Source organism: Equus przewalskii, chromosome 11, assembly GCF_037783145.1.
Source record: "Equus przewalskii isolate Varuska chromosome 11, EquPr2, whole genome shotgun sequence".
NCBI classification, from domain to species: Eukaryota; Metazoa; Chordata; class Mammalia; order Perissodactyla; family Equidae; genus Equus; species Equus przewalskii.
Genome location: NC_091841.1, coordinates 33,782,178 through 33,793,774, shown reverse-complemented (window position 1 = coordinate 33,793,774; position 11,597 = coordinate 33,782,178). Strand labels below are relative to the sequence as shown.

At 63.3% G+C, this 11,597-nt stretch overlaps 1 protein-coding gene and 1 long non-coding RNA gene across 30 annotated transcripts in view; one reads left to right on the top strand and one right to left on the bottom strand.

The window, feature by feature from the left end:
• Positions 1-241: 241 nt before the first annotated feature.
• The window catches only part of BRSK2 (BR serine/threonine kinase 2), a 69,464-nt gene continuing 58,108 nt past the window's right edge, over positions 242-11,597 (bottom strand). For 5 of the 29 annotated variants that reach the window (XR_011524240.1, XR_011524243.1, XR_011524247.1 and 2 more), the window contains 6 exons: positions 8,041-8,164; positions 6,270-6,450; positions 6,112-6,201; positions 5,816-5,910; positions 3,587-3,634; positions 242-1,821 (listed from right to left, as the gene is read on the bottom strand). Coding sequence is in view for 19 of the 29 variants with exons in the window: in XM_070565926.1 (XP_070422027.1) it covers positions 2,073-2,296; positions 3,587-3,634; positions 6,112-6,201; positions 6,270-6,450; positions 8,041-8,164 (667 nt within the window). In the remaining 10 variants the exon portion in view is untranslated. Of the gene's footprint in view, positions 2,297-3,586; positions 3,635-5,815; positions 6,451-8,040; positions 8,165-11,597 lie in introns of those variants that run through there. The other 24 variants (XM_070565926.1, XM_070565923.1, XM_070565937.1 and 21 more) reach the window with 9 other exon arrangements.
• LOC139074546 (uncharacterized) lies at positions 6,914-10,671 on the top strand. The gene is made up of 3 exons (XR_011524248.1): positions 6,914-8,127; positions 8,263-8,835; positions 9,646-10,671. It is a non-coding gene; the product is annotated as an uncharacterized lncRNA (long non-coding RNA).

Genomic DNA, 11,597 nt, shown 5'->3' with positions numbered 1-11,597 from the left:
AGGCCTCCGGCCTCTCCTCCCACCCAGCCCCGCCCAGCATGTGGTCTGCCTCAGGCTGGGGGCAGCCTAAGAGGGCACCTCCCACCCCTGCACAGGGGTCTGTCCTTTTCAGCTGGGGCAGAAGTTAGTGCCATCCACACCTGGCAGAGCCCAGAGGAGCGCATGCTAGGGACAAGAGCCAGTCCCAGGTTGTCCTCCGTCCCTGCCCCGCCCACCCACCTGGACGGAGACTGGCGTCGAGTGTCTTTACTGAAGGAATTTATTGTTCCGGAACTAAAGTTGCTCACAGTTATTGGACAGGGAATACACTGAGTGGGGCTTGTCCGGGTCGTGATGTCTGCGTGTGTCCCAAGTACAAAAGAGGAAGGCGAACAAGAGGTATTGCTTTCGGCGTCCTCTGTCTCTGGAGCAGCCCCTCCCGCTGTACGGCGTGGCTGTTGCTGATATGGGTGTTGAATTTTTCTTACGTGTGGAAATCCCAGCCTGCGGGAGGGGGTCAATGTAATAGAAGCGGTAAAATCCACCCGCAACGGGCAGGGCAGCGGGAGACACCAAAGCAAAATGGACTGACCAAGCCGAGGCATGCATCCCGGCCACCGGGCTGGCCGCACCCACAGAAGAAACTCGAGCAGAAGCGGCCCAGCTGAAGTGTCCCAAGAACACACTGCAGAGAGTGCTGCTCACTTTCTCTTTTGTCCTTTGTTTTCCTTTTTTTTTTTTACTTTTTGTCATTTTAGTAAAAAACCGCTGCGGTGCCCCTGCCGTCCTGTGTGTGGGTGAGGCCGGCTCGGGGCCCTCCTCTGCCACCCACTCTCGGACACAGAACAGAGATGGCCCTGGCCTGGGCCTGACGACCTCAGCCGCAGGAGTGACCGCGCAGTCTTTAAATATATATATGTGTGTATGTCTATAGAAAGAACCAAGAGCCAAGACCTGAACACAAAGCCTCACCCTGCCCGGCGGCTCCCACACACCCTTTTCCAAAAAGAACCAAGAAAACGAAGTTTATAAAAATATCTTGCAGGAATTCTTTAAAGTTTACAGTAGTTGCTGGCGCCGCACCCACCGGCCTGCCCCCCGGCACTCCAACGGCTCCGTCCTTGGCCCCTCGGCCCCGGACCCCACCCTGCCCGAGACACACACACACACACACGGACACACACAGACAGACGGCAGGAAGACGCTGCTGCTGCCCCTTCCCTGAACAGAGAAGTAAAGACACTCAATAAGTTAAAACAGCAAATAAATAACACTGATGTGGGCCGGCCCCGGGGCGGGCAGGCGGCTCTGGGGCCTCTGAGGTCTCTCCACCTCAGCCAGGAAGGACGCCAGCGCCCGAGAGAGCGCAGCAGCCCCGCCCCGTGAGTCATGGAGGACTGGGATGCAAACTAGTGGCGGGGGCGGCGCCAAGGTGCTGGGACGAGGAGAGGGTGCGGCGGGGAGGAGAGGTGCCGAGGAGAGGCTGCGGGCAGGCTGGCTGGGCGCCTATGGCCGCTTCGCCCACCACAGGCTGCGCCCTGGAGGTGGCCTGGGCAGGCTGGACCTGCCGAGGGCTCTAGTCACTGCGAGTCCGATCTGCTGGGCTGGAGGTGGCTTCCCCTCGGAGCCAGGTCCTCCTCCCCCTGGCCATGCGGAGCTGAAACGGGGCAGAGCCACCCGCAGGCAGGTGGATGGAGGCGGCGGGTGGGCAGGCCTCGCCGCCCGGCAGGCAGCAGCAGGAGAGGGCAGGTCCACAGCAGCTGCCTTCGGTCAGCTCGTGTCCAGCGCGGAGCACAGAGGATGGCCTCGTGGAGGTGACATGTTAACTTTTCGGGATAATTCCTGGTATCAGAGTGGAAACAGTGACGTTGTAAGAGACAGGCAGAGAGACAGACAGCGAGAGAAGGAGAGAGCGGGCACGGGCAGGCCCAGCCGCACGGTCCCCCTCTCCTTCCCTCCCCGGCTTCACAACAGTCTAGACGGACAGATGGGCGCGGCCCTGGTCCACGCAGGGCGGGCAGCGGGTGGCGAGTGGGCGGTGAGGCGGCCTTGGTGGCCACTGTCAGGGCCGTGCTGGGGGAGGGGCTATGTGTCTAAGGCTGCTCGCGGCGGGCGGCGGGCGGCCCCGTCTTGGCCATGTCCTTGCCCGTTGGGTACTCGGCGTCCCCTCCAGGGCCGGGGCCAGCGGCCGCGGAGTCACCGAGTGGGCTGTGGGCACTCCGCTTGGCGGGCGTGCTGGGGGCCTGGGCCGCCTGCCCGTTCTTCTCGTCTGAAAAAAGTTGTTTAATTACGTCAAAGAAGTTACTCAATGGGCTGCCTGGGTACACAGAACAGAAGACAAAAGAAAAAAAAGAAAAAAGAAAAAAAGGCAGAGAAAGAGGGAGGGAGGGAAGGAGAGAGAAAGAACAAACAAGGAATTGAACGGAAGAGCCTTGACAAAGAAGAAACCCACGAGCTGAGGTCTGAGATGGTGGGGACAGGCGGGGATGGGCGGGCAGCAAGCAGGGTGGGCAGGCGGCCGCGGGTCCCTATGCGCCAGGGGCTGGCAGCAGGGGCTGGTGTGGTAGAACCGGAAGCTGGGATCCCCTCGGCCTCCCAGCTGGGGAGCCAGACCCTAGGCAGGTGGAGAGACCCTCCCCCTCGCAGGCCTGGCCCTAAAGGCCTGGCCACGCCTCCTCCTTAGCCACGCCTCCCCTCATCAGCCCTGTGGCCTTGCCGGCTGGCCAGCCCCACTCTGAAAACGGAGGCACAAAGACCAGGGCTGAGCAGGACCTGGGCCGGTGGCTGGCTCCTTGCACGAGGCTGCAGAGCTTGCTCTGGGCTGAGGAAGCCAGAGCCAGTGCGCCTGCCACACTCCTCCCAGGAGGCCTGGAGCCCGGCCCCTGGCCAGCCCAGCCAGCACAGCGTGGACACAGGTCAGCAGCAGACAGACAGATGGACGGATGGGTGGACAGGCATGGAGAGCTTGGGTGTGGGAGGGCTAGGGGCAGGCAGCCAGAGTGGGGGCCCTGGTCCCAAAGGGCATGTCCTGAGGGCTGGAGGAAGGGGGCAGAAATGGGGCGCCATCCCCCACTAGGTGCCCTGTGCTCACTGTCCAGGTGCACTGACAGGCACCTCAGCTCTATTTCCTAAACCTGATGCCTACCTGGGCCCAGAGCACAGGGGCCCTTCCCTCCCGCAGGTGCAGCAGGAGGCAGTGCATGCGCGTCGAGGGAGCTCACAGCCTCAGCAGGAGTGGGCCCCCCGCCCCGTGCCAGCGGACAGAGGGCCTGACACCAGACCCTGCCCAAGGACTGGAGTCCACCCTGACCCCAGGCCAGAGCCTGCATATGGGGCCCTTGCTGGCCTCCGGGAATGGGGTGCCTTTCTTGCTTGGAGGCTTGGGGTCCCTCCCTGGCCTATGCTGATGCGTGGGCTGGCCTGTGGCGAGTGGCCAAGGCTGCTCCCAGCAGAGGCAGGGGGCTGGGCAGTTGGGGCCTGTGCCGGCCGCGTGTGTGTGCCGGCCCACGTGTACACAGGGACCCCAGGACAGCCCCAGGGGTGGCGGGTGGGGGTGAGCGGTGGGGGTGACAGGCTGGGGGCCCAGGTGAGCGTAAGGGGTTCTTACCACATTTGGAAAGCCTCCCCGTCATCATTTCCATACAGTTAGTGGTGTCTGGAGCACAGAACGGAGAGAGGAGGGGGGAGACGTGTGAAAAAGGCTTTCCACCGGGCCCTCGGGCTGGGCACTGCCCACAGCCTCTGGCCAGGCCCTCAGGGAGGGGGCCGAGTCTGGGGCCCCGGAGGGGGCGGGGCCCAGGGTGGGCGGAGTCCGGAGCAGGTGGGGCTCAGGGAGGGGGCGGGGGCCTGGAGGGGGCGGGGCCCAGGGGAGGGGCGGGGGCTGGAGGGGGATCAAGGAGGGGCGGGGCTCAGAATGTGGGCGCTGAGTCAGGCTGTCTCCAGCGCAGTGGCGGGTCCTGCAGCAACTAGGGCCTGAGGACAGGATGTGACCCTACCCCTTGGATGCCCTGGGCCCAGGACACATGCTGTGGAGCTGAGAAGCCCCTGGGCTCTAGCCGTGCTCTACGATGGCCACCTAGCCACCTACGTGTCCTCACCCTGGGCTCAGGCAGCTGCATGGCTCCCATTTGCTCCTCAACTCATGCATGGCCCCCTTCCCTGACACTCTCCCTCCCTCTGCTGGGCCTGGGAGTGCTGGCAGGGCCTGGGGTTGGGGGCTGCTCCCTCAAGGCCCTCTCTAGGGCCGCGGTGCAGGGTGGGATGTGTCTTCCTGGCCTCCCCTCCCTGGGCTGGTGGCCCCACTCGGGTGGCCACTTGGTCTTTTGGTCTGGAGCCTGAAGGTCCCCCACTTCCACCGCCCTCCTACAGTGGCTCTGGGACTGAGTTCGCTGGATAAGAGCGTCCAGTGTGGGAGGGAGGGTGCTGGGAGGGGCTGGAGTATCAGGGGTCTAGGCATGGGGCCAAGCGATGGGCTGGAGTCCCAGGTTGGGCTCCCTGAAGGAGGGCAGGGGAGACAGGCTTGGGGCCCAGAGTGGGTACCCAAGAGTCTTCAGAACTGATTGCTGGAGCCCTGAGGAAGGTCCCTGTCCACCTTGTTGACTGCTGTGCCGGGGACCTGGCACGGAGGGCACTTGCTGACGGACAGCATGACACCTCTTAGGGTGGGACTCGGGGGCTCTATGCACAGCCCAGCCAGGAGCAGAGAGGGACCACCACCCTGGGTGGTGGCTGCAGGAACAGGTTACCTGGCCTTTGCTTGCCTCCCAGGACAAGTTGTGTCCCTCCCGGGCCTCAGTTTCCCTCTGTCAGCACTGCCTTGCTCTGAGATGGAGGCCTTAAAGGCTCAGGGAGCCAGAGGCACCTGACCCTGCTTGCTCCCTGTCCCCCTGCCACCTGCTCCCAGGGCAGGAGAGGGGGCCCCTCCATGGCGTGAGGGCAGGTGTTGGGGGCACTCCAGCCCCAACCCGCCAATAGGGTGATGAGGCACGTGTTGGGGGAGAGGAGAGGGGTGGGTGAAACAGACGATGGAATGAGGATGGCAGGGCAGAGGACAGAGGGCATTCTGGCCTCTAGGACCCCACACAGAAGCACGGAAGGTGACCCCAACAGCCTGGGGAAGGGCCCACTCAGGCCCCGGCCGGCCACGGGGGGCTCAGAGAAGGAGGGCTTAGGCTGGACGCAGTGCTCCCTGGACCCCAAACCCCAACACAGGCTTTACGGGGACCCTGTGCCTCACTGCTGTCCAGACATGCCCCACACACCCTCACTGACAAGACGGCCACTCGTGCACGTGCCCGCCCAGCCGACTTGGCTCACCCCCACCCACACCCGTGCAGCCCACTCCTGCCAGACACCGAGTGGCATGGACCCTCAGGCTCCAAGGCCCCCAGTGCCTCCAGGCCTGGGCAGCCCCTTCCCTTGTGTGACCCCCTCTAGGCCCAGCTGGGGAGCCCCTGCTTTGACTGGGGCCTCAGGTCCCCTCTGCCCTGCTCAAGGCCAGACAGTCGCAGGCCCGTTATGGGTAGGGTGTTAGGCAGGGTGGGCACCAGGTCAGAGCCCTCACGGGTGCCTCGGGCAGGAGCCCTGAGGGTGCAGGGCTCCCAGGCAGGACATGGCCACTGCTCTCCAGGAGCCTGCTCTCACTGTCCCAGGGCCCGGCTGCCCGTCTCCAGCTGCTCAGCCTGGGGGCCGGGCCTGCACGGCCTGTCCAGGGCCAGGAGCTGGCCACTGGAGGTGTGAGCAGGCACGGGGTGCCTTCTCAGGGCCAGCCTGGCTCTCACCGGAGGCCCTGCCCGCAGCCCCCTCCCCGCCCCAGTGGCGGGGCCGGACACCTTACCTGCCAGCGTCAGAGGCTACTCTCGTAGCTGGTGGCCACCTTCTGGCCCTTAAGCCCAGCACCCCAGCTTAGTCCTGGCGCTGGCGGGGGGGGTTCTACAGTGGACAAGAGGCGCCTTTCAGTGTGGTGTGCTGGGCCCTACCTCCCTGGGTGTGCAGATGCAGCCGGCCCGCTGCGCTGGGAGGGCCCTGCTCCCTGAGGGCGCAGCACAGCTTGGGGTGGGAGTGGGGCACATCGGAGGGGCCAAGCCCCACTTGCCAGCCCGCCGGGCGGCCCGCACTGAGCCCCCGCCTCACCTGACAAATGCTGGGTGGAGGGCTGGTCGTGTGTGCTCAGCAGCTGGGTCTGAATAGTCTCCACGACCCTCTTGAAGCGGCGGCTAGGGCCTGTGGGAGACTGGGGGTTATGCCCGGGCAGGGCTGGCCAGAGCCCATCCCCCGGCCCAGCGGCTCACCTGACAGAAGCGTGAACGTGACAGAGTAGATGCCATTCTCCTTCTGTGCTGCACCCCCCTCAGTGTAGGTGATGTCCACCTGGAACTTGACTGGCTTCTGGAACACCGCTGGGCCCCCCGTTGCCTTGTACTCAGCCCGGAAGCTGGTTTGGGAGATGACGCTGTGGCTGAGGCTGGGGATCTGCAGGGTGGCAGGTGGCGTGAGCGTGGCCCCGGCCCAGCCCAGCATGTGTGCTGTGCACAAGACTGTGCACTGGATGCACTGAGCCAGCCCCCGCCTCATCTGTGAAACAGGCGTAGCCAGATGAGGCCCATCAAGTAGGAGCTGGTCTCCCGCTCCAAGGCCACGCGGCAGAGGCACGTGGAGCCTCCGTGGAGATTTCTCACACGGACTGACAGGAGAGCAGGCCTGGCCTACTAGGCCCACGAGGCAGGGCTCCTGAGAGGAAGGTAACCTGGAGGGGAAGAGGGAGGGCGTAGGGGGCGGGACTGAGGGCGGAGGGGGAGGTGAGTGCAAGGTTGCAGACCCCAGAGAGCAGCAGCGGGGACCGAGCCTCAAGCCTTCGCTGCATGTTGACAAAGTGCTTCTGAGGCTGAGGCCACATGGCCTCGCTGACGACAGTGCCCATCACTCTGCTGGTTCTGGAGTCCAAGCTCTCGGCGCCGGGCCCAGGGGCCTCTGCGTTTTGGGGTTATGCAGCAGCAGGGGGAAAGGCCCATGGGTCACCCCCAGGATAGGGCCCTGCCGCTCAGGAGAGCACAGCGCTGGCCTCATGGTTAGAAGGGCTGACCCATGTCAGGAGACAGAGGCGGGCACTGGCCAGGTCGAGGTCACAGGGGAGGAATTCTTGGTGTCCCACAAGCAGCCAGAGGGGCCTAGGGGGCAGGTGGTCAGGACAGGGTTAGGGGGCCAAACCCGCTCCCAAAGAGGAGAGCAGGCTTCAGAGACAGGGTGCCTGTGTGCAGCGTGAGGCTACCCCCTGCCTGGTGCTGGCTCCTTGGGCCCTGGAGACCTCTAGTGGGCACAGAGCTGTCCCTGCACTCTGAGGGAGGCTGGGCTGCAGCCAAGGCAGCAGGGGTGATGCAGTGCCCAGTGGGCCAAGGCTGCCCCGAGTTAGAGAAACCGCCCCGAAGGCTGGGCCTGAACTCGGGCTGCAGAGATGCTGGGATCCCTCTGATACTCCTAAGCTGTGATCCTAGGGAACCTAGCACAAGGCAGGCCCAGGCAGGCTGGGCCCCCTGGCGTGACTCTGGAAGAAAACCTTCAGGGCTTTCTGCTCCGCATGCCCAAGATCCCAGCAAAGACAAGTGGAACGCACTCCAGGCCCCAGCGCGGTCCACCCTCAGAGAGCTGGCAGGGCGTGGGGTGTCTGGAGGGCACACAGGGACCAGAGACAGCCGCTTAGCGACCGTTCCCCAGCCCCCAGGCGCGTCCACCACACCTCGCAGAGTCTCTGAGTCAAAGCCTCATGTCCCATCCCTGCGAGCTGCTGCGAGGCCGCCTGTGCTTCACCCCGTCTCAGTGAGGGGCCACCCCCAAGGCCTGGCCCTGTCCCCAGTGCCCCTTCCTTCAGAGCCCAGCCCCGGTCTGGGCCTGTGCACAGCACGACTGTGGATCTGTCAATGCAAGCTCCCTGGGCCCTCCCCAGGCCAGGCCATGGCCTCAGTGATGCTGCGGCCCCAGCGGAGCAGGTGGGAGGCAGTGTCTGCCGAGTGAGGGATGGATGGACCCTCTGTCCGGGGCGAGCGTCCCGAGTGGTGTGAGGCTCACCGACAGGAAGGCGTGGACGATGTCTGCTTTGATGGAGCTCAGCGGCTTGTCCTTGATGACCACGAAGATCTGCTCCTCCTTCTCCAGGTTGATGAAGTTCCCAAACCAGGACTTCTTGGCGAGCCTGGGGGAGGGACGTGGGGCAGAGGGCTGGTTATGTCAGGGTACACTGTGCCATCAGCAGAGCGTCTGGGGACAGGCCTGCCCTTCTCTCCCTTCCAGGCCAGAGGCCAGTTCACTGCCCTAACCTGACCTTCTGCCCTGACCCAGCACTGACCCCACCATCTGGTGATGACACCCCCTGCCCAGGCCCTGCCCCTGAAACCAAAAAGGAAGGAGTTAAAATTTCCCTGGATTAGGCCGAAACCATTGACATGGGAAACAAAGTGACCAAGTTTCTGAGCTTGTTCTGCAGAACAGCAGGGGGACGCTGACACATGGCAGCTTGTTGACCGCAACCCCGCCCCCAAGCATCATGCAGGGGCACCAAGAGGCCAGTGACTGAGTGTAAACGTTCAACATCACAGACTAAAATCCACCGCATGCAACATGGAAGACAGTTGCACCTGTGCAGAGGACTCTTAGAACTTCCGCCCCAAGGCCACATGCTCCCCCTCCCCCACTTGAAACCCCCAATAAAAACCCCTGCTTGTAGCTTTTCGGGGAGTTCGGGATTACAGCGTTAGCTGCCCGCTCTCCTTGCTCAGTGCTCTGCAGGAAAATTCCTACTTTGTTCCACTGCGCCCGGCGTCAGAGATTGGCTTGCTGTGCGACGGAAAAGCGAACCTGCTTTAGGTTCAGTAACAACCCCACCATCCTGGCCCCACCCTGCCCCCGCCCCACCCCTGACCCCACCATCCTTGCCCCTGACCTCACATCCCTAATGCTAGTCCCACAGCCCTGGGCCCCACTCCCCCGCCTGCTTGGCCCAGGCAGCACCTGCTGGAATCCCCCAGGAAGGAGCAGAAAGCCCACCCTGCCCCCAGCCTGCTCCTCTCTGTTGAAGCTGCCAAGGTTGGGGATATTTGCTGTGCAGCCATCTGCCCTTGTCCCAGGGCTGTGTGGGGAGCCAGAGAGGGCAGGGATAGGGGGGCAGCAGGGGAACCCTGCAGGGTATGGTGGGGGAGATGGCACAGAGAAGGGGCAGCCTTGGCCCCCCCAGTGCCACCCCCTGTACCCCCATCCTCAGGACCAGTGGCTGCCCGAGCCCAGGTCACTGGATCGTGGACTCACGTCAACCCCATGGGCCCAGCTGCTGTGCTAGGCAGGGTGGAGGCTGCATCCCGGGGAGCCCAAGGCTGGCAGCACCCTCCTGCACATGGCCTCTCGCCTCACGGGCACCCAGGGCTTCCCTTCCTTGCTCCGTCTGGTCTTGTCACTCTGTCCTGTGTCTGAGCGCCCCCTGAGGTGGAGCCCTTCCTGCTACAGCACGCAGCAGTGTGGGAGACCCCTGGGTGGCCCCGCCGCCCTGCCTCCTGGATGCCCGTGTGGCCCCCCCTTGGGTGTGGGCAGGGCCTGTGCCTTGCTTCTAACTAGCATGCAGGAAGGTGACAGGTCACTTCCAAGATTGGGTTATAAAGGCTGGGACTTCCATCTTGCTAGCAGGTCTCCACTGAGTCTTGAAGGAGCCAGCTGACGTGATGGTGAGGAACCGAGGCCCTCTGTCCAACAGCCATGAGGACCTGAATCCTGCCAACACCACCTGAGCTTGGCAGCAGATCCTGCTCCAGTTGAGCCTTGAGGTGACCACAGCTGGCTGACACCCTAAAGCAGAGGGGCCAGTCGGGCTGCGTCCAGGCCCTGACCCACGAAGACCTCCACCAATCAAACGCGCCCACTCAAACTGGGAGCTAGTGATGCAGAGGCAGGGACCTGGGGGGAGGTGCTGCAGCAGCCACGTGCAGTGTCTGCAGCCAGGGCCGGCCTGGTCTCAGGCCCATGTCTTGCTCCAGCAGCGGTGGCAGGGTGAGCTGTCGGTCTCATGTCAGCAGAGCTCTCTGGGCTGACTCTCAGGCTGGGTTTGGTGGTTTTCATGGCCATGCGACTTTCCTTTCTTCTGCCCATTTCCGGAACTGGGTCTTCGGCCACCATGGCAATTCTGGAGCACCAGCCGCCTGCCGACCCAGCACTTCCTGCTCCCACCCGCAAGAGCCGACCTCCGTGCCCTGCCAGGACTCCCGACAGAAGGCAGAGGTCAAGATATGCAGAATCTTCCTCGCGGACCCCACGCCGGTGCTCAGCCACCTCAGCGTCCTTCCCCACATCCAGCTGCTCTCTGGCCATCGGCTCTGTATCCCACACTCCAGGGTAGGCTGCTACCCCAGCCTGCTCACCGCTGGACCCCAGCACCTGTCCCAGGGCCTGGAGCCCAGGAGGTGCTCAGGGAAGTGGTTCCGGAACCTGCTTCTCCCTTGATGAAAAAGATGGAAGAATAACAATGGAATCTGACTTTTGTACTTTGGAACCCAGGGGTTGGCATCTGACAAAATAGTCCATGTCTGAAAGAAGCCTGGATGAGCTGGCAAGGCCAGTGGAGGGAGATGGTGATGGGCCCGTGATGGTTAACTTCAGGGTCAGCTTGGCTTGCCTGGTCAAACATTGGGTGTTGCTTATTAAAAGATATTTTTTAGACATGGTAATCATTTGACTGAGAAAGCAGGTGACCTTCTCAAACGTGGTGGGCCTCATCCAATCAGCTGATGGCCTTCAGAGCAATGGCTGAGGTTTCCCAGAAAAGGAAGAATTCGCCTCAAGATGGCAGCATGGAGGCCGGCCTGAGTTCCTGCTTGTCTGCCGGCAGGTTTTAGACTTAAGGCTGCAACGTCATGCAAACCTGCACTTCCAGCCTGCCGAGCCTAGTCTCAGGCTCGCCAGCGCCCCCAGTCTCATGAGCCAGTTCCTGAAAACACCAGCCCCGGCGTGCACACCCTGCCAGCTGCTTCTCTGGGAAGCTGGGCTGATGCAGGGTTGCTGGCGGCTGTGGGTAGGATGTCTCAGGTGGGCGAACATGTGGGGGCTACACTCAGGGGTCAACACACAGGAGGGGCGGGTGCTGGCCAGGGCGCTCAGGAGGGGGCAAGGCCTCCACGGGGCTCAGGCTGGGAAGGAGGGGCTGCAGACTGCCCAACCGGCTGAGGCTGCTTGTAGGAGGTTTTCAAGTATCCTTGAAAATATGACGATGACATGCCAAGGATGTTCGCGAGAGCTTCTGACAACAGCAGAAACTTGTGACTGAAGGGACGCCGACAGTGGATTAAAACGCTCCCTAACTCAGCCCCCAGGGCACACGCCGTGCTGGGTGCCACTGGCTTGGCGGCTCGCCCGGCTCCCACCAGTGGTGCCAGGCCCACAGCCTCAGTCGGCGCACAAGACTCGGTAACAGCTTCTTCTCTGGCTCAGGTGACGGCTGGCCCGGTGCCTTGGCGCAGGCTGCCCGCGTGAGGTCACAGCGGCTCTCCAGCACCTTCACCCTTGGCGCCCTGCCTGGCACCCACACCACGTCTCGTGTTCATACCATCAGCCCACAGACTGTGCAATGGAGGTCACCAGGGGGAAGG